The 19,679-nt window shown below is 43.6% G+C and overlaps 1 protein-coding gene across 6 annotated transcripts in view; it reads right to left on the bottom strand.

The window, feature by feature from the left end:
* The window catches only part of pik3ap1 (phosphoinositide-3-kinase adaptor protein 1), a 63,882-nt gene that overhangs the window by 193 nt on the left and 44,010 nt on the right, over window positions 1-19,679 (bottom strand). For 2 of the 6 annotated variants that reach the window (XM_079512419.1, XM_079512420.1), the window contains 12 exons: window positions 18,821-18,944; window positions 16,276-16,472; window positions 14,423-14,600; window positions 14,024-14,170; window positions 12,803-13,006; window positions 10,190-10,246; window positions 9,267-9,583; window positions 8,805-8,871; window positions 7,037-7,228; window positions 6,162-6,232; window positions 4,544-4,647; window positions 2,660-2,943 (listed from right to left, as the gene is read on the bottom strand). In XM_079512419.1, coding sequence (XP_079368545.1) covers window positions 2,796-2,943; window positions 4,544-4,647; window positions 6,162-6,232; window positions 7,037-7,228; window positions 8,805-8,871; window positions 9,267-9,583; window positions 10,190-10,246; window positions 12,803-13,006; window positions 14,024-14,170; window positions 14,423-14,600; window positions 16,276-16,472; window positions 18,821-18,944 — 1,806 coding nt within the window. In that variant the 3' untranslated portion in view covers window positions 2,660-2,795. Of the gene's footprint in view, window positions 593-2,659; window positions 2,944-4,543; window positions 4,648-6,161; window positions 6,233-7,036; window positions 7,229-8,804; window positions 8,872-9,266; window positions 9,584-10,189; window positions 10,247-12,802; window positions 13,007-14,023; window positions 14,171-14,422; window positions 14,601-16,275; window positions 16,473-18,820; window positions 18,945-19,679 lie in introns of those variants that run through there. The other 4 variants (XM_079512421.1, XM_079512422.1, XM_079512423.1 and 1 more) reach the window with 4 other exon arrangements.

Here is a 19,679-nt window from a genome sequence, read left to right on the forward strand (position 1 = left end):
TGCAAATGAAAACACACATTTAAAAATGTAAGTCGACTCATTCCAATTTACAGGCATAATACAGGTCCTCCAAAGAGTTCTGCATGGATTTCCATTTTTCATGGCTATACTGTCACAGTTGACCGTGGAAAATAAAACATGAACAGGAAACAACAGATGGGTCAATCAGCGCGGGTGGCGAGGTATAGGAGGTGGTGAGACAGAGGTCAATCAGCGCGGGTGGCGAGGTATAGGAGGTGGTGAGACAGAGGTCAATCAGCGCGGGCGGCGAGGTATAGGAGGTGGTGAGACAGAGGTCAATCAGCGCGGGTGGCGAGGTATAGGAGGTGGTGAGACAGAGGTCAATCAGCGCGGGCGGCGAGGTATAGGAGGTGGTGAGACAGAGGTCAATCAGCGCGGGTGGCGAGGTATAGGAAGTGGTGAGACAGAGGTCAATCAGCGCAGTCGGCGAGGTATAGGAGGTGGTGAGACAGAGGTCAATCAGCGCGGGCGGTGAGGTATGGGAGGTGGCGTTGGCGGCCGCCTGCGAGGAGGTCTTTGTGGAACTGCTCGAGTGGGGCAGGCGATGTAGCGCTCTTCGTCTTCTGGCACCCTGGGAGAAACGGCAGAGAAACAGTTGATGTTAGTATACGTTTGGCTAGCTCAGGGGTGGGCAACTTTCACAATGGAGAGGGCCACTATATTTCCACACTCACTCCACAGGGCCCCATTGCATATTACTGTCGTTGCGAGAATAGCCGATCTACAAGCTCGACTATTTTTTTGTCATTTTTTAATTGGAACCCTGAAATGTAACCTTTTTATTTAATTTCAAATGCATTTAGTTATAGTTATCTTAACTTTACGAACTAAATCCAAACACACAAAAAGACAATAACATTTAAATAGTACTAATCATTAAGCTACTAAGCTACTAATTTAGTAATTAAGGCGGGTCATGTTTGCATGATTGTAGCAGCTGAAATCAATAATATATCAGTATTCCAATATTAACTTGAGGGCCACATTATGTGAAGGTGAGGGCCGCATGTGGCCCCCGGGCCGCCAGTTGCCCATGCATGGGCTAGTTATTTAGATGCATTACATCGTCACATTGTGACACGGAGCTCTAAGAGTTTGTTATAGAGCATCGCAGTCCCGTCCTCGACGAGCGGCCCGGAAGAGAATTTCTCATTCATTTTTTCCCATAGACGTTTCATAAAGTATTTATTTAAAGACCCGTAAGCCTCGGACAAAGCCAACTCGGATGGTGACAACTCATGACAATAAAAAAATGATTAGAAAGAATTGCAAAAATGGCAGTGCACAACACCTTTTTGTTGTTATTTTTCTTCTTTCTGTACACCAGAGGTTCTCAACATTTTTGGCTGGGGAATGGGGACCCCCGGAAATGCTTTGGCCATGTCTCGTGAAAAAACTGATTTAAGGTGTAGATTATCGTGAGATTTAGTATGTGGTCTAATCAGAAACCAGTCAATCAGAATTTGGACCTAAGGCTCATACATAGTCCGGATTTTCGGTGGTGAGCTGACCACCGAACTACAACATGACATCACGAGCCGCGGTGAAGAGCAAACCACCGCCACCGCCCCAGCCCTTCTCTCTGTTTTTACTCACCACATTTTTGGCACAGGTATGACACATTAATCAATCAAGTGATGACACCCTGAAACTTCATATACTACCACACTGATTGCTTTATGCATTTCGGGCCTTCTTCAGGCATGCCTGAAGAAGGCCGAAAGGCCGAAACATTGCTATGTCTCTTATTTAACACTAGCGCGTCGGAGCGGTCTGGCTGACCGATTTTGAAATTTTGAAGTGGATTTTCTTTGCCCATGAAGTCCTGAGAAAGTTCCCCTTCCTTCTGTTTTTTTTTCCATCTGAAACGTTTTGGAAATATGATTTTAGACATAATTCTACTAAAATGTCTGCTCTTTTTCGGTCCGTGGGACCGCTCTTAGACGCTCACCCTTTCTCCCCCGCAAGCAGTGAAGTTCACACCTCCCTCCCGGCTGGAGACGGGCATTGTTCAAGCTAATGTGTCATGTGCATTCCAACTACTTCCACATGTATAGGCAAACTTACATTACGAATGTACATAAACTAAATGTTGTTTTAGATGTATATTTGTTATATGCGGTTTGCAGAAATAACGATGTCTGACTTTATTTCTCGAAACGGAAAAAGAAATATGGTGTGTGGTATTGTTTCCACCAAGCGCATAGCTCAATAGATATAAATACATGTTGACTATACACACCATCTTTAGCATAATTATGTTGGAATAATAAAGTTTATAGCATTGTGACTGAGCTGTGCATGACATTTCCTTTCCTTGGAGCGAGAATGTTTTGCCGATGCGATTTCTTTTTTTTTCCCAGGCCGTTTTCAATATACCCTGAGCTGTGGACCTCTTTCCTTTCTTAGTCAAAGGCTGTTTTCAATTAAATGACTTGTGTATAATATGAATAAATGCTACATCCTACATTGTGCATAGTTTCTGTACCATACCACGCTCACCATCTACCAGAGCAAACCCAACAAAAACGTTTGCATCCTGAGCACCATGCACCGTTCCATCGGGATTGGTACAGACCCCAAAGAAAAGCCAGAGTCTGTAACTGATTACAACCACACCAAGTGGGGAGTGGACATTTTGGATCAGATGGCACGAAACTACAGCGTGAGAGTTGGCACCAGTCGCTGGCCAGTGGCTGTCTTTTACAACATGCTGGACCTGGCTGCCATCAATGCCTATGTGTTGTTCAAACAGTGCTTGGACAAACCACAGCTCACCAGGAGGGAGTTCCTACAGGCCTTGGCACTACAGCTCCGTAAGGAACACCTGGATGAAAAGGATAAAACTCGAACCAGCGAGCTCGAACTTGAACCAGCAAGTGGCGGTGTGCGGGTCTCTCCTCCTTCTCCAAACATAGTAGCCTAGAAAACATGTGACTTCACACCATATTGACCCATATTGGCACAACAACACACTAGCTGTTATACATACTGTGAAATAAACATTTCAATCAATCCAATCTGTCAACAACTCTGGGTTTTTATCTGGTTCCCCACAAGAGATATACCACATAGTCAAAAACACACAAATCAATACGAAGAAATATTTGACGATTGTGGAAATGTCCTCACGTTTGGTGGAATAACCCCAAAACAACACTATTAACCCCAAAATAACACTATTAACAGGTTGGTTTTGTGTCATGACTCAGTGTCCACAGGGACGTGCAGAGTGTGTTAGAGGGGCAGGGGCTGAACTCCCGTAAGAGGGCACTTTTGGACAAAAATTGCGAAAATAGCAGCTCACAATGCGTCGCGCTGCGACGCGTTGAGAGCTTGTAGATCAGCTATTTTCGGGGCACAACCCAGCACTCTTTAGCTAGTGGAGATGCGGTGTATGACATGGATTTCTAAACACATTTTTTCAACGCAAAATGCTGCGTTCAAGTTCAGGGGACTTCGGAAAAAAAGCAATTCTCCTGAATGCTGCCTTCCGGCATGGCATGCAAGGAAAGGAGTGGCATTTGCATTTCTTTCACTGTGTAGTAAATGCTGCATTCGTGGTCTGGAGAGGGCAGTTGTTTTACAGACGGGTAAAAAAGCAGGGGCTGAAGCCCCCTTTGATGTCTACATGTATGTGTGCACGTCCCTGGGTGTCCACAGTTCACCTAAACATAACATAACGTAACCTACTGTATGCGAGACACGGCCGCAGGTTTCAGTGCCTTTGGCATGGTTTGGTTTCACACTGTGGTTTCCTCTCTAACACAGCCAGTCAGTAGCGCATGTGCATTTCCTCTTAATCACTTCCTGTCATCTCACACGTAGAACTGCTAGGAACTTTCTAGTGGACTCACCTACGAAACTGCAATAACCTCTGTGGCGAATGTCCCTTGGGACAATAATTGGATTTTACACCGTATTACTACAGTATTACACAGCAGTATTACTGTATATGTCATTAAATGGAATAGTTTACATTACAACCATATACTGTATTGTACCATATAATACAGTAGATAATTCCCCACCCCCCACTTTTTGTTTGTCTACCTTAGTGTCTAGCTTTTAATCTTTTCAACTCTAACTCAAAATCTAGTTTATTTTTCCTAATAAAACAGTTTTTATTATTTTGTTCTTGTTAAAGCGACTTTAGGTAACTTGAAAAGCGCTATATAAATTGTATGTATTATTATTAAAGCACTCGCCTTTTAGTAAGAGAAACCTATGAAAATCTGGGAACTAAATCGTTACCAAGAAATGTCTTCACCAATATGTTTCTAAAGGTGTCTAAAAGTTGTACTAGTTTGAAATTCAACTCCCGTGGGAAATTTGAGATATTAGCATAATATGTGACCATACCATTGACATCCTATATAAGGCAAAAACAAATAAAGAATAAAAATCAATAAAATCAATAATAATATATAATAAAAAAAATCAATAAAAAATCAACGAGCTCCATCCCTAATTAAGACTCAGGATTTCACAGCGTACTGTGAAACTGGACCCAGAGACTGACCTTTCTGGGATTCGAGGGGGGATCCTGGGCGGGGGGATGTTGGGTGGAACTTCACTAGTAGGTCGTCGGGGTCGTGTGGGAGGAACAACGCTGTCTAACGCGTCCTTTAAATAACACAAATCATCACTGTTAGGATTCCTTTAAATAACACAAATCATCACTGTTAGGATTCCTTTAAATAACACAAATCATCACTGCTAGGATTCAAACACAAACCGCTCAACAATACATTGCTGTTCACCCACTTCACAAGGCTGTTAAAAACTACATTCTTTAAATAAGATCTGGTGCACAATTATATAGAGGCATATCTATTCAAAACAACATGCACGCACGCAGACAGACAGACAGACAGACAGACAGACAGACAGACAGACAGACAGACAGACCCCCCCCCCCCCCCCCCTCAGTGGTTAAAGTGTATATTATTCAGTCTCACCTCCACCACAGTAGTGAGTAGTGACACGAGAATATCATTTGTAGCAATTTCAACATCTTAGGAATTTGAGCAACTTTGAAAAGTACAGCCAACTACACAACAACATTGCAAAACGGTCTCTTTGCATACCCCTCTGGGACACTTCGGATTCCCAGAGGAGGCTCACCAAGCAAATTATGAAAATACCAAAATGTACAATTTCCGCTTGCTCTGTAATCCTGAGGATTAATGCTTTTAACCCATCTGGATCATTCACTGAAGGCAATGACATGAAGCGCAAGGTCCCTCAGTATACTATTTACAATAAGGGCCTTTCCTGTGTTTTAGGATCCAAGATGGCCACAGCACCAGGAGGGGGTGGCCTTACTGGGCTGCGTTTACAAATTCAAGACACCTGTCTTGCGTTTGTCTTGTGTCTGTGTTTAATGGCCACTCCAATGCATTTCTAATGGAACCCCATATGGTTTGACCAAAACCTTTGTTTGATGGGGGGGAGGGGGCAGAACACATCCATCAAAGCTGTGTTCAGGCACAAGTCAGGTGTCAGACACAAGGCAAGTGTCTTGAATGCAGCTCAGTAAGGTTATATGTCGATCCCGCCCGCTCATCTCTGCCCCACCCCCTCCTGGTGCTGTGGCCATCTTGGATCCTAAAACACAGGGAGAGAGGTGGGGCCGAGAAAGGTCAGTGGTTCCCAAACTGGGGTCCGGGGACCCCTAGGGGTCCTTGAGGGAGTTCCAGGGGGTCCCCAGCTAAATGTTAGTTAGGAACCAAATGGACTCTTATGGGTCTGTAACTGTGTACAATTGTGTACAATTGGAACCAAATGGACCCGGAGTTAAACTAACAGTGATTTTACAATATGAATTGGGGTCTCAGAGATAGAAATGCCATTAAATAGGGGACCGTATAGCCTAATTCAGGTCAAACCGGGGACCCTTGAAATGAAAATGGTTGAAAATCACTGCTAGAGTCGTAAAAATCTTCTCTTATGGGGGTCCTTGGCATATATTTTCAAATGGTCCGCAGGCTAATGAGTATCAATTTGGGGGAACCACTGGTATAAGTAGCCATGTCGTGTGCCGGAAACAGCTACAAAGCTCACACTACGTCACAGCACAATATGTTGCGAGCTTGTAGATCTCTAAATGGGTTTTAAAGGACTGATAAGGTGCTCACCTCAAACTCAGGCTCCGTGCCACTGCTGTAGCTCATGGTGCTGTGTGTGCTGAGTCTGTTACTCTCAGTACCTGTTCGAGACATTCATGGGAGTGAGACGGAACATGTGTGATGTCGGATGTTGTTGTTTTCTTTCACTTGTGGTAATAGAGAATAGGGCCTTTCAAACGTGAAGCGAGGAACGCAGGCGTTGTTGCCTGGATCAACGACAGGTCTGCTACAGGTCTGCTCAAGAGGGTGTAAAAAAAAGAAGAAAGCGAAACAGTATCCAGGTCTGGCGAGTCGTGTGTGTGTGCACAAAACGAGCACGTGCGCAACAAATTCACGGGACCGCACTCACATAATAATACGCTTGCGTTGTCGCACCGCGACTGCTCCCCAGTGCTCCGTGCAAAAAAGCAGGTCTCATTGAAAATTAACTATAGGCGCGTTATATCGCTTCACGTTTGAAAAGGCCCTTAAAACCGCATCGCCCAATGTACTGTATAGTTGCATAAATACATAAAAAATGTCTCGTCTTGTAGAACACATCTTTTTTTAAAGATTTGTTTTTGGCTTTTCTGTCTTTATTGTCATATAGTCTCTTGAATAGTTTTCAGTCACATTTTAGTCACCTGGATTGTTTTAGTGTTAGTTTTCGTCGACTAAAATCTTCTGGCGGGCCTTGATGCCGTCGTACTGACTGATATTACACTTGCTGAAAATAGCAGATCTATTGAAATTGTAACTGTATTTAGTCTCAGTTTTAGTCATCATAGCTTAGTTTTCATTATAGTTTCCATTTAGTTTTCGTCAGTGAAAAAAAGGCAGTGGACGAACATTTTTCGTCATAGTTTTAGTCGAGGAAATCAACAACACTGATTATTTGGACTCACTGGATGTGCTGGAGGTGCTCCCCGTCTTCCACGTGCCCCTCTGGATGGGGCGGGACGCCCCTGCAGGGGGAGGGGCCAGCACTGCAGGGGGAGGGGCCAACACCCGAGGGCTGGACTCGTACACGCCGCACTCCAGCGCCGCGCCCGAGTGAAACTGGTGGTTCATTGGGAGCGGAGACGTTATCTCATATTCTGATATAGAAGGAAAAGGACCACAGACTATATGTTAGCATCAGAGACGTTATCTCATATTCTGATATAGAAGGAAAAGGACCACAGACTATATGTTAGCATCAGAGACGTTATCTCATATTCTGATATAGAAGGAAAAGGACCACAGACTATATGTTAGCATCAGAGACGTTATCTCATATTCTGATATAGAAGGAAAAGGACCACAGACTATATGTTAGCATCAGAGACGTTATCTCATATTCTGATATAGAAGGAAAAGGACCACAGACTATATGTTAGCATCAGAGACGTTATCTCATATTCTGATATAGAAGGAAAAGGACCACAGACTATGTGGGCGACTGTGGCTCAGGAGGTAGAGCAGGTCGTCCAATGATCCATGGGTCGGCGGTTCGAATCCCGGCTCCTCCTGTCTAAGTGTCCTTGGGCAAGACACTGAACCCCAAATTGCTCCCGATGTGCTGGTTGGTCCTTGCATGGCTTCTGCCGCAATCGGTGTATGAATGGGTGAATGTAATGCACAATCTATGTAAAGCGCATTGGATAAAGGCGCTATATAAATGCACCATTTACCATTTACCATTTAACCCATTTAGACCTAAGGACGATTCTACAAATGCCTTCTAAATCCAGTTTTATGTTTCTATGTCAGTCGTTCTCAAACATTTTAATGTCAAGGACCTCCAAAAATGATATGTAATTGGCCGCCGACCCCCAGCTGAAAATATGTTGTTCCAGGGACCCCCCCAGAAGCAAAGATTTGAGTTCAAAACATTCGCTCTGAAAGAATATATATTCAAAGATTTGCGCCACATTTTCACGATTTTTCAAAAATAGCTAAAGTATAACATAATGCTTAAAACATCAAGAGGCGTTCCCGTCCAGAATGGGTTAAAGAGGGAGTGCCCCATTTTTTGTATTTTTCCAGTTTTTCATGTGTCTATGAGGTGACATTACTTCAGTAAAAAAGATATACCTCCTTATATAACAATAAGACCTGATGATCATGTTTTAGGGTGGAAAAACAGGTTCCGTTCATAGGACGTGTCCACACACGTCATAGGGAATCCAATCGACGGATGCATAGGACGTGTGTACACGTCCTAGCGCATCCTCAATGATATCAGGCGAGAGAATAATATTCTGAATATTTTCCTTTTTTATTTTTGAGTGAGCCTCTAAGGCCACCGTACGCTTCTCTTCAGTCATATTAGCTTCCTGTTCACTAGCCTGTTAGTGCGGCAGAAAGAATGCCTCATATCTGCTCATCTAGGGCGCTCTCTAGGATTTTGATCTGATGGATATACTACGTGCTTCATTTCTGCTCCTCGTCCGCCTCTCATTCAAAATATGAACGCTTTGGAGCTTTTAACGATATAATAGAATCGAGAGCAAAGTAAGCTAGCAAAATATTTCTCCGGTTCAGAGTAAAAGCGGCCATGTCTTTCCGGCACCCCAGAGCTCCTATTTTGAAGGAATCCCGGGAATGATTGTGTTAAGGTAACACTGAGGATTTGTACTGTGTTGAAGCACCATAGTGTGATGTTAAAATACAACAGGAAAGCAGCCTCACCAACAACTTTTCCCCCCTTCTCTTTGTGGCGCCTCATGATGCTGTCTCGTAATCTCTTCAGGTTTTCCTAAGGGACAAAGACGATTGTATCGTTTTTAAAGGTTTTAAAAGGTTTTGTAATTTTTTATTTATTTATTTTTTGTTTTCTGAGCTCAATTCTAAAAAATAAAATAAACGTGTACTTTGAACATTCAGTACATTTTCTGTGGTCTGGGGTTTCCTGAATAATTAGGCTCAAACAAGTGCTCTGATTTGCCTGTGGACTGTGCTGTAACAGTCCACAAATCCCATATATATGACAACAATTTGCCAGCAGGTGTCACTGTCGAGGGATTTTGCCTGTTTTAATTGCAGCTCAAAACGCTTCAGAACGCACAGAGAAAACCCGAGACCACAGACAAAAATAAATGAAAATGAAACTTGAGCCTGCACTGAGAGAACATCACAGCTGTTTCTTTATACCTGCTGATAGCGTAAGGAGTTGGATCTCCGCTCATTGTCAAACTGCCAGGTCTTGAACTCCTGGACAGCCTCCTCCACGGTAATGACCCCGACCTTGACCTTCTCCTGCAGGGCTATGAGCTGCCTCTGCCCCGGGGTCTTCATGCCACCGTAAGGGTCGTACACCGGAGAGCTGGATCGCTGCCTCTGTCCCGGGGTCTTCACGCCACCGTAAGGGTCGTACTCCGGAGAGCTGGATCGCTGCCTCTGTCCCGGGGTCTTCATGCTACCGTAAGGGTTGTACACTGGAGACGAGCTGGATCGCCGACCCAGTCGAACTGAAAGTTTTCCAATGTGCCGTCATGTTAAGAAGACATCATCCGAGATCTGTGGGCCTTGTATATAGAGCGTCGCAGTCCCGCGACTCCCGCCCCCTCGAGAGACCCGGGAAAAGAATTCCCCGTTCATTTTCCTCATAGACTTTTCAAAAAGTATTTATTTAAAGACGTTTACGCCACGGACAAAGCCAACTCGAGTTGTGACAAATCATGACAATAAACACAATGTTTTGGGCCGATCAAATAATTAGTAAGAACAAAAACGGCAGGTTTTTCTTCTTTGTAATTATTTGTTTGGTCCAAAATATTGTGTTTGTTGTCATGATTTGTCACAACTCGAGTTGGCTTTGTACGACGCTTATAAGGTCTTTAAATAAATACTTTTTGAAATGTCTATGGGAAAAATGCATCAGGAATTATTTCGTCGTCGTCATGAAAGGGGGCGGGACTGCGACGCTCTATACTGTCCATAAATTAGCTTTTAAATGATTTCGATTCCAATTCCTCACATGCAAAATCTACGTATAAACACTGCAATATGTGTTTTAAATATTGTTATTGTGATGTGAAGATGATTTTTTAGTGTGTCTAGAGTGTGTACTACACCTGCAAATGATCCTCCTTCCAAAGGTTTGATCTCGGGGGTGGATCTTTCGGAGAACACTGCCAAAAGAACACCCAGATTATTATAGTCAGTTTGTGTTGCACTCCTTTACAGACTGATACATGATATACCCTGCACTCCTTCACAGACTGATACATGATGATTATTATAGTCAGTTTGTGTGGCGCTCCTTCACAGACTGATACATGATGATTATTATAGTCAGTTTGTGTGGCGCTCCTTCACAGACTGATACATGATGATTATTATAGTCAGTTTGTGTTGCACTCCTTCACAGACTGATACATGATGATTATTATAGTCAGTTTGTGTTGCGCTCCTTCACAGACTGATACATGATGATTATTATAGTCAGTTTGTGTTGCGCTCCTTCACAGACTGATACATGATGATTATTATAGTCAGTTTGTGTTGCGCTCCTTCACAGACTGATACATGATGATTATTATAGTCAGTTTGTGTTGCACTCCTTCACAGACTGATACATGATGATTATTATAGTCAGTTTGTGTTGCACTCCTTCACAGACTGATACATGATGATTATTATAGTCAGTTTGTGTTGCACTCCTTCACAGACTGATACATGATGATTATTATAGTCAGTTTGTGTTGCACTCCTTCACAGACTGATACATGATGATTATTATAGTCAGTTTGTGTTGCGCTCCTTCACAGACTGATACATGATGATTATTATAGTCAGTTTGTGTTGCGCTCCTTCACAGACTGATGCATGATGATTATTATAGTCAGTTTGTGTTGCACTCCTTCACAGACTGATACATGATGATTATTATAGTCAGTTTGTGTTGCGCTCCTTCACAGACTGATACATGATGATTATTATAGTCAGTTTGTGTTGCACTCCTTCACAGACTGATACATGATGATTATTATAGTCAGTTTGTGTTGCACTCCTTCACAGACTGATACATGATGATTATTATAGTCAGTTTGTGTTGCGCTCCTTCACAGACTGATACATGATGATTATTATAGTCAGTTTGTGTTGCGCTCCTTCACAGACTGATACATGATGATTATTATAGTCAGTTTGTGTTGCACTCCTTCACAGACTGATACATGATTATTATAGTCAGTTTGTGTTGCGCTCCTTCACAGACTGATACATGATGATTATTATAGTCAGTTTGTGTTGCGCTCCTTCACAGACTGATACATGATGATTATTATAGTCAGTTTGTGTTGCACTCCTTCACAGACTGATACATGATGATTATTATAGTCAGTTTGTGTTGCACTCCTTCACAGACTGATACATGATGATTATTATAGTCAGTTTGTGTTGCACTCCTTCACAGACTGATACATGATGATTATTATAGTCAGTTTGTGTTGCACTCCTTCACAGACTGATACATGATGATTATTATAGTCAGTTTGTGTTGCACTCCTTCACAGACCAGGGCCGGTCCTGAGCAATCTGGCGCCCCAAGCAGGATTTTTCGCGGCGCCCCCCCCCCCCCCCCCCCCTCAAAAAATAAAAAAATAAAAAATGTTTCTTTTTTTTTTTTAACTCTGTCCCAAAAATTGAGGAGACACTGTGGAGGCACTGGGGGGGACAGTGGGGACACTGTGGAGGCACTGGGGGTCCATTGGGGAGGCACTGTGGGGACACTGGGGAGGCTCTGTGGAGGCACTGGCGGGACACTGGCACTGGGGAGACACTGGGGAGGCACTGGGGGGGCACTGGGGAGGCACTGGGGGCGCACTGGGGGGACACGGTGCAGACAGAGTTGGGACAGAGTAAAAAAAAAAAAATCTTTTTTTTTTCTTTTTTTTTTTGGCGCCCCTCCCCCATGGCGCTCGAAGCCGTTGCTTCGTCGGCCTGTAGGAAGAACCGGGCCTGTCACAGACTGATACATGATGATTATTATAGTCAGTTTGTGTTGCACTCCTTCACAGACTGATACATGATGATTATTATAGTCAGTTTGTGTTGCGCTCCGTCACAGACTGATACATGATGATTATTATAGTCAGTTTGTGTTGCACTCCTTCACAGACTGATACATGATGATTATTATAGTCAGTTTGTGTTGCGCTCCTTCACAGACTGATACATGATGATTATTATAGTCAGTTTGTGTTGCACTCCTTCACAGACTGATACATGATATACCCTGCAGAGAGAAAACTTTGAAAGACATTAGAACAGTGGTTCCCAAAGTGGGGTCCGGGGACCCGCCAGGGGTCCTTGAGGGAGTTCCAAGTGGTCCCCAGCTAAATGATAGTTTGGAACCAAATAGACCCTTATGGGTCTGTAACTCTGAGAGTGTACAAACAATTTTGTACACTCAGAGTTAAATTAACATTGGTTTTACGAAACAAATTGGGGGTCCCAGAGATAGAAATGCCATTAAATGGGGATCCGTAGACTAATGCATGTCAAACTAGGGGTCCTTGAAATTAAACGGGTTGAGAATCTCTGCTAGAGTCGTAAATATCTTCTCTTATGGGGATCCCTGGCATATCTTTTCAAATGGGGGTCCGCGGGCTAATTAGTGTCAATGTGGGGGTCCTTGACATGAAGAAGTATGGGAACCACTGCATTTAGAAAATGTACAATACCGCTGGTTATGTAGGGCCCATCCACTCGCTCCGAAGGCGGTCTGGGAATGGTGGCCGGCGGACGGTTGAAAATGTCCTGAAACAACGCTGCGTTCGTTCCATCCACGGAATCGTAGATATCCTCTGGGTCCAACTGGTACGGGTCTTCCTCCTCCTCTTCATCTTCCTCAGGATTCTCTGGCTCGTCGTCCTTGTTCTTGTCGGCTTTTGTAAGTGGACACACAAGACCATAGACACATATAAAGGCTAGATGGCTCAAGGCGGAGTCTCTGACGTAGTTCACCCGGCGGCCATCTTTCTGAGGGGCTACAGTACAGTATGTTCTATGGCAGCTCAAACAAAAATAGTCATAACTCGCTCAAATCTTGACGGATTTACAAACGGGTTGGTTTATTACAAACGTTATCAACGTGGCTATGATTCAGGACGCTTATCTGCTTAATTTTGTTTTTTATATGAACGTCGTATAAAAGCATAAAAGTATGCGGACGTCTCTGACGTTTATAACAAACCAAACCGTTTGAAAATCGGATGAGAAGTTATGGTTATTTAAAAAGTACATGCCCATAGACACAATGTTATGCTGCCCCTCGGGAAGATGGCCGCCACGTAGCAACGTCACTCTCCATTGGCCAGAGCGCGGGTGAGCCATCTAGCTTTCTTATATATATCTATTGAGTGTTAACAAACATACATGCTAGCCCGCTAGCATGTATTGACAAATTAGGATCTAATTCACGGCAGCAGTTTCCCCAGTTGAGCCCTTATTTTGAAAAGCCACATTTCCAGACTTCCGGAAGTGAGCATAAACTAGTAAATAAAACGGGTCCCGTTCAATTGTTTACAAGATGGATCTATACCGGGGCACTGGATGGCTCCACATCGTCGGCTGTGACCAAAAATGCCATCTGGGACAAGGAATAGGAGATACAGGCGTTTGAAAGAAACAGATAGAATGGATTATTATGGTGATGACGATCTAAGATGGGCGACCCAGTGTTGTGACAATAACAGCTAGCTACCCGAAGCTACCATAATGCTACGTAAGTAGCATTATGGCTTGATCGATCGATAGCGCTATAAAAGCCCAATTGCCATTGATCTACGGCAATGGCGTTAAGCGTAGCATTAAATAATAGGCTTTAATTGACGTAGATCTCGGCCAATGGCGGTATAAGTGTTAACTGCACTTGACTTGGTGATTGTGGAAGTCAAATGTACCTTGGAAGAACTTCCTCAGTATGGCCTCTTCAGAGTTGTCTCCTTCGCCGCTTATTGCCATGTCTGGGGACGACATGACAACAGCTGCGTCATCATCACGGGCACCATTAGGGCTGGATATCCCGTTTTGGGCAGAAACCTCTTTTGCTGTTTTAAGCATTACGTTATACTTTAGCTTACGTTATAATAGCAGATCTACAAGATCATAGCGCGGCACTGAGTGCTGCACTACGAGCTTGTAGGTCTCGGCGGCCAAATACATTATTACAAATACACATCTAATTTTTGGGGAACTTGACATAAAATATAGAGCTGATATGATACTACTGATATAGAAATTAACATTCAGAAAAGCTGTCATGATTTAGAAGACATAATTATTTTAAAAGTAGATCTCACATATGTGCTCTGCTCGTTCCGGGTCTATCAACGCCATGTCCTCGTAGATGTCCTCAGAGCAGCTGGAGTGCATCTTGACCAAGTCTTCAGACACCGCCGACACCATCTTTTCATATACCTCGCCTTCCTCCTCGGGGTTGGAATCCTTCAGGTGAGTCTTGACCATGTCCGCCGTCGCCTGCATTGTTGTTACAATAAGACACAGGCAAGCAGGGATGCTCCGATCAGGTTTTTTGGGACCAATACCGATCACCGATTGTTTTTCTCATGTTCGGCCGATAGGTCCGATACAGATACTGATACTGAAATGTTGCATTTCCAAAATGATTATATGTCAAAACCCACATCAAAACTGTTCCTGTGTGTGGGGAGGAAGGGAAATATTTAGGCCTGTCACAAAAATGCAAAATGATGTTATACTCTATATCTGATTGACATTTATACCACTTAAATGGTGTAAAAGATCAGTTTCTCCAGATAGGGTAAATTGCCGATCACAGATAGGGTAAATGCCGATTACCGATCAGAGTGAATATCGGCCGATATGGCCGATTCGGAGCATCTCTACAGGCTGTAGTACTGTATACCTCCACTTGACATTAGGGATGTCCTCCCGATCACGTTTTCTTGCTACGGAGCCTTTTCCGATCACTTGATTTAGAGTGTCTGCCGATACAGATTTTCCCGGGTCCGATATTAACACTTATGTCATATCAGAATAGTACAATATCCAAAATCACAGACAATATCCAGTCTAATATCATGATGTATAATATTGATACTATAGGGATGTCCCGATCAGGTTTTTTTTTGGATCGGGACATCCCTACTTGACATACTTTTTTTCCCCCCTCCATCAGGTGCCCCGGCTGCCCAGGGGGAGGTCGTTTAGAGACCAGGATTACTGCATGTTTTTTGTGAGGGTACACGGAGGTGGACATGTGAGGGTACCTACCCTAGGGGACACGGGGAGAACATGTGAGGGTACCTACCCTAGGGGACACAGGGAGAACATGTGAGGGTACCTACCCTAGGGGACAGGGGGAGAACATGTGAGGGTACCTACCCTAGGAGACACGGGGAGAACATGCAAACTCCACACAGAAAGACCCTTACTTGACGTTTTGCAGCAATACACAATGTAGTGTAAATTCACCGGACTTAGCAGAATACAATGCATTTTCATCCGTAGCCCCTGTCTGACTAATAACAATAAAACCAGACAACAGTAACCTAATACCGAATACATTGATGCAACATCCAATGTATATTGGGAGATAGTATAGTGCACAGACAGTGCAACGTTTGTACTCACACTGCTCACAAAACCAATACAAACACTCTCTCTCGATCGGTGCTCAAGAACAAAGGGTTCCCAAGCTTTTCCCTGCCAATGATTCCCAAATAGCCACAGCCTGCAGGGGGTCGTGAACCCCTCTTTGAAAACATGCTCAAGAACACACAGCTACTTCAAAGATGTTCGGCTTACACACACTTCTAGAGCTGAAACTATCCATTAGTTTCCCCCGAGCAATTATTACATCGTTTTCCTAATATTTTTTTTTATATCGTAGCTTAGTTTTCATCTAGTTTCGCATTTAGTTTTCGTCAGTGAAAAAAGGTAGTCGACGAACATTTTTCGTCTTAGTTTTAGTCGACATGCACATGCATACTTACAACAAAGTCATCCATGAAGTGCCTGAGGTCCAGACAGTACTTACAACGAAGTCGTCCATAAAGTGCCTGAGGTCCAGGCAGTACTTACAACGAAGTCGTCCATAAAGTGCCTGAGGTCCAGACAGTACTTACAACGAAGTCGTCCATAAAGTGCCTGAGGTCCAGACAGTACTTACAACGAAGTCGTCCATAAAGTGCCTGAGGTCCAGGAAGCCGCTCCTCTGAGCCAGCGTGTTGGGGCACTCTCCGTACTTGTTGGTGACGCTGTACGCCTGCAGCGCCCCGGGACACTGCAGCAGCACCGTGCTCAGCTTCTTCAGGCCGAACCTGGCAGCAAAGTGGAGCAGGGTGGGAAGCTCCAGGTCCGTCTGATCTGAGGAGGAGAGGAGCAACGGACGGTCGTCAGTTGTTGATTTTGACGGGTCATAGTCAGTGATGTAAATAGGTTTTCACAATGTACTGAGTCCCGGGTTGCAGGGGTGGTCTTTTAGATGAGTCCCAGGGACATTTTATGAGTCCCACTTCAACGACATTAGGAGTCATATTTTGGATTTTTTTTACAAATTGCAGCATTTAACTCCCATTTCATCATTATATGGTTATAATGTGGTTATATTCATGTAGAAAACAGAAGAAGAAATTATTATTATAACTAAAGCTAGCAAAATAAAATAAAATAGAAAACTGTACAGTAGTGCATCCCGTGGATGCAGAGGTCGTTGTTTAATTGCGTCCCTTAACTATAAACTGCGTTTTGGGATGCAAAATGCACCCTATTTCAAACTCTGTATAGGGCTCAATTTTCGTTTGAGCATTCTAATTACACTATTTGGGGATTTAGCAGTGGGGAAAGGGTGTTCCCCCACTAAAGTTGGTATTTTGGTTACGTGTCTAAATCCGTAAAACACCTCCGTTACCCGTTAAGATTTGAATGGGGTTTCTAGGTATGTATGTATACAGATCTTGTATTATCTTTCATAGAAAATAAAAAAACTAATCTTTATCTAATAGGTATGTAGGACTAGTAGCATGGCAAAGTTTGTGCTATTGCCATTGAGAATGCATTGGGCGTTTAAGTTAAATACATATTTTGACAGCAGAAACTGCCTGTCATAATTTCCCCTCCGTATTCCAAAGCCCCCCCAGGTACATTATTATATTTAAACTATTTTCAGCAATGGTACACTTATTTTTTCAGTGGGTAGATCTTGTTGAGCTGGTCATTTTGAAAGTAGATCTCACGTCATAAATGTGTGGGCACCCCTGACATAGACTGTCTTCCAAGTCCTCTGACAACAACAGCTACTGCACCATGACTAACTTGACTGCATTGTATGTTGATTCACAGAACCCCTTTTTGCTAACGTCATCATACAGGCATTGTACTGTTCATTTTACTGCAGAAGTGGAATGAACAATATGCCGTTCACTTCACTATTTCCTCTGGCCATGATGCACATTCAGCAACAATACTGTGTGTCTCAGTGGAAAATTAGATTTTACCTTTACGGTGCAAAAATAAAGTAATGAACATAAGTTTACACAGGAAGGATTTTTTTGGGGGAAAATGAGTGTTGGTTATTTGTTATCCTATATGTTATAGAATGGCATTTCTGTCAGGCAGAAACCTTGTATCGCCCTATTTCAACTTTTTATGTTATTGTCTCCACCAGGCCGAAGGCTTTTGATTTTTTTTTTTTTATATTACTCCTCCAGATTCTGTCCAAAAATCCCGCAAATCGTTACACACTATCTCTATAGTCATGTGTTCAAGATGGATCTGTCCGATATTTCATATTCCATCTAAATTGGCTAACATTGGCTTTCAAAGTTTGCAGGATTGGCCCTTTTGAAACAAAAAGCCTCAAATCATGAACGCAGCGGGCAATTTACGTGAAATCTTTCACAGACTTTCCTACTAGGCTGAGGAATATATCCCACCCTTTTCACATTGGCCTGTTATAGCGTCACCAACATGGATTTTTGCAAAACACATTTTTGGAACAAAATGCCTCAAATCATCCAATTGCCATCAATGGTCTAAGAACATACGGCACCCTTTTCACATTGGCCTATTATAGCGCCACCAGGAGGCCACAACCTGACCTGGCCTGGTGGAGACCTGTGCCCCGAGGGGCACTTCTTCTAGTTTTATAAATTAAATGCCTTGCTTTGTTGCACAAGAGCGCAACGCAAAAAAAGCTCAGAACCCGTCGTGCTGCGAGTGCAGTCACTATTCATGAAACGTTTGCTGCGGGTTTAAGAAATATTGAACCACTGAAAAGTATGAACTAAAGCGTGCAAATAGTAAGAACATTGGATCCATCGCAGCAAAGCTTATATTTTCCATCTCCTGAAAAGTAACCGTTTTGGACACGCCCGACACGACAGCGACGATATACTTTTTTCTATAAGCGTTCTAATTCCACGGCCTCACACTATTGCTGGACACTACATCTGGCATGTGTGTAAGTCACTCTCCAAAGTAGATCTGCTAAATGCCAAACTTCAGTCTAAATTTGGGTGGTCATGTCAAGGCCACCCAGTACACAAATCAAGTCATTCAAAACAGATAAATGCAAATTATTATACACAATCTGCAGTCCCCCTTCCATTCCACGCACGCACGCACGCACGGCACACACAGCACTTCCCAGCACATGATCTCTGAGAAACAAAGTGCACAACATCAACACATTATCAACTCATAAATATTCTTACATGTTGCTTCTTTGATCTGTCTGATGCCGAACAGATGAAGGCCCGTCGCAGGCATTCTAGACTTCAACGAGTCCGTCAGCATGTCATCCAGCGACTCCGTTACATTGGATGTGATGTTGAACGCCTGCAAATACACTGATCATGTGTCAGCAGGAAAAAAAGACGCTTATGCAGCGTTTTCTATTCGTCTAACACAGTGCTTCTCAAACGTTTCCATGTCAAGGAGGACCCCCAAATAAGGGCCTTTCTCGGCCCCACCCCTCTCCCACTGTTTATATTGTGTTTAGTTTCCAAGATGGCCGCAGCACCAGGAGGGGGTGGGGCGGAGGTGAGCGGGCGGGGTGGACATATACCCTTACTGGGCTGCATTCAAGACACCTGTGTTCAGACACCTGACTTGTGTCTGAACACAGCTTTGATGGATGTGTTCTGCCCCCCTCCCCCCCATCAAACAAAATGTTTGGTCAAACCATATGGGCTTCCATTGGAAATGCATTGGAGCGGCCATTAAATACAGACACAAGACAGACACAAGACAGGTGCCTTGAATGTGTGAACGCAGCCCAGTAAGGGTATATGTCAACCCCACCCACTCACCTCCGCCCCACCCCCTCCTGGTGCTGCAGCCATCTTGGAAACTAAACACAATACAAACAATTGGAGAGGAGTGGGGTCTTATTGAAACTCATTAGCCCCGCTGACCCATTTGAAAAGGCATGCCAGGGACCCCCATTTAAGATTTTTACGGCTTTTGCAGTGACTCTCAAACATTTTAATTTCAAGGACCCCCAGTTTGACCTGCAATAGGCTACGGACCCCCCATTTAATGGCATTTCTATCTCTGGGCCACATATTTATA

The sequence above is a fragment of the Electrona antarctica genome (assembly GCF_951216825.1).
Source record: "Electrona antarctica genome assembly, chromosome: 10".
In the NCBI taxonomy this organism is placed as follows: Eukaryota; Metazoa; Chordata; class Actinopteri; order Myctophiformes; family Myctophidae; genus Electrona; species Electrona antarctica.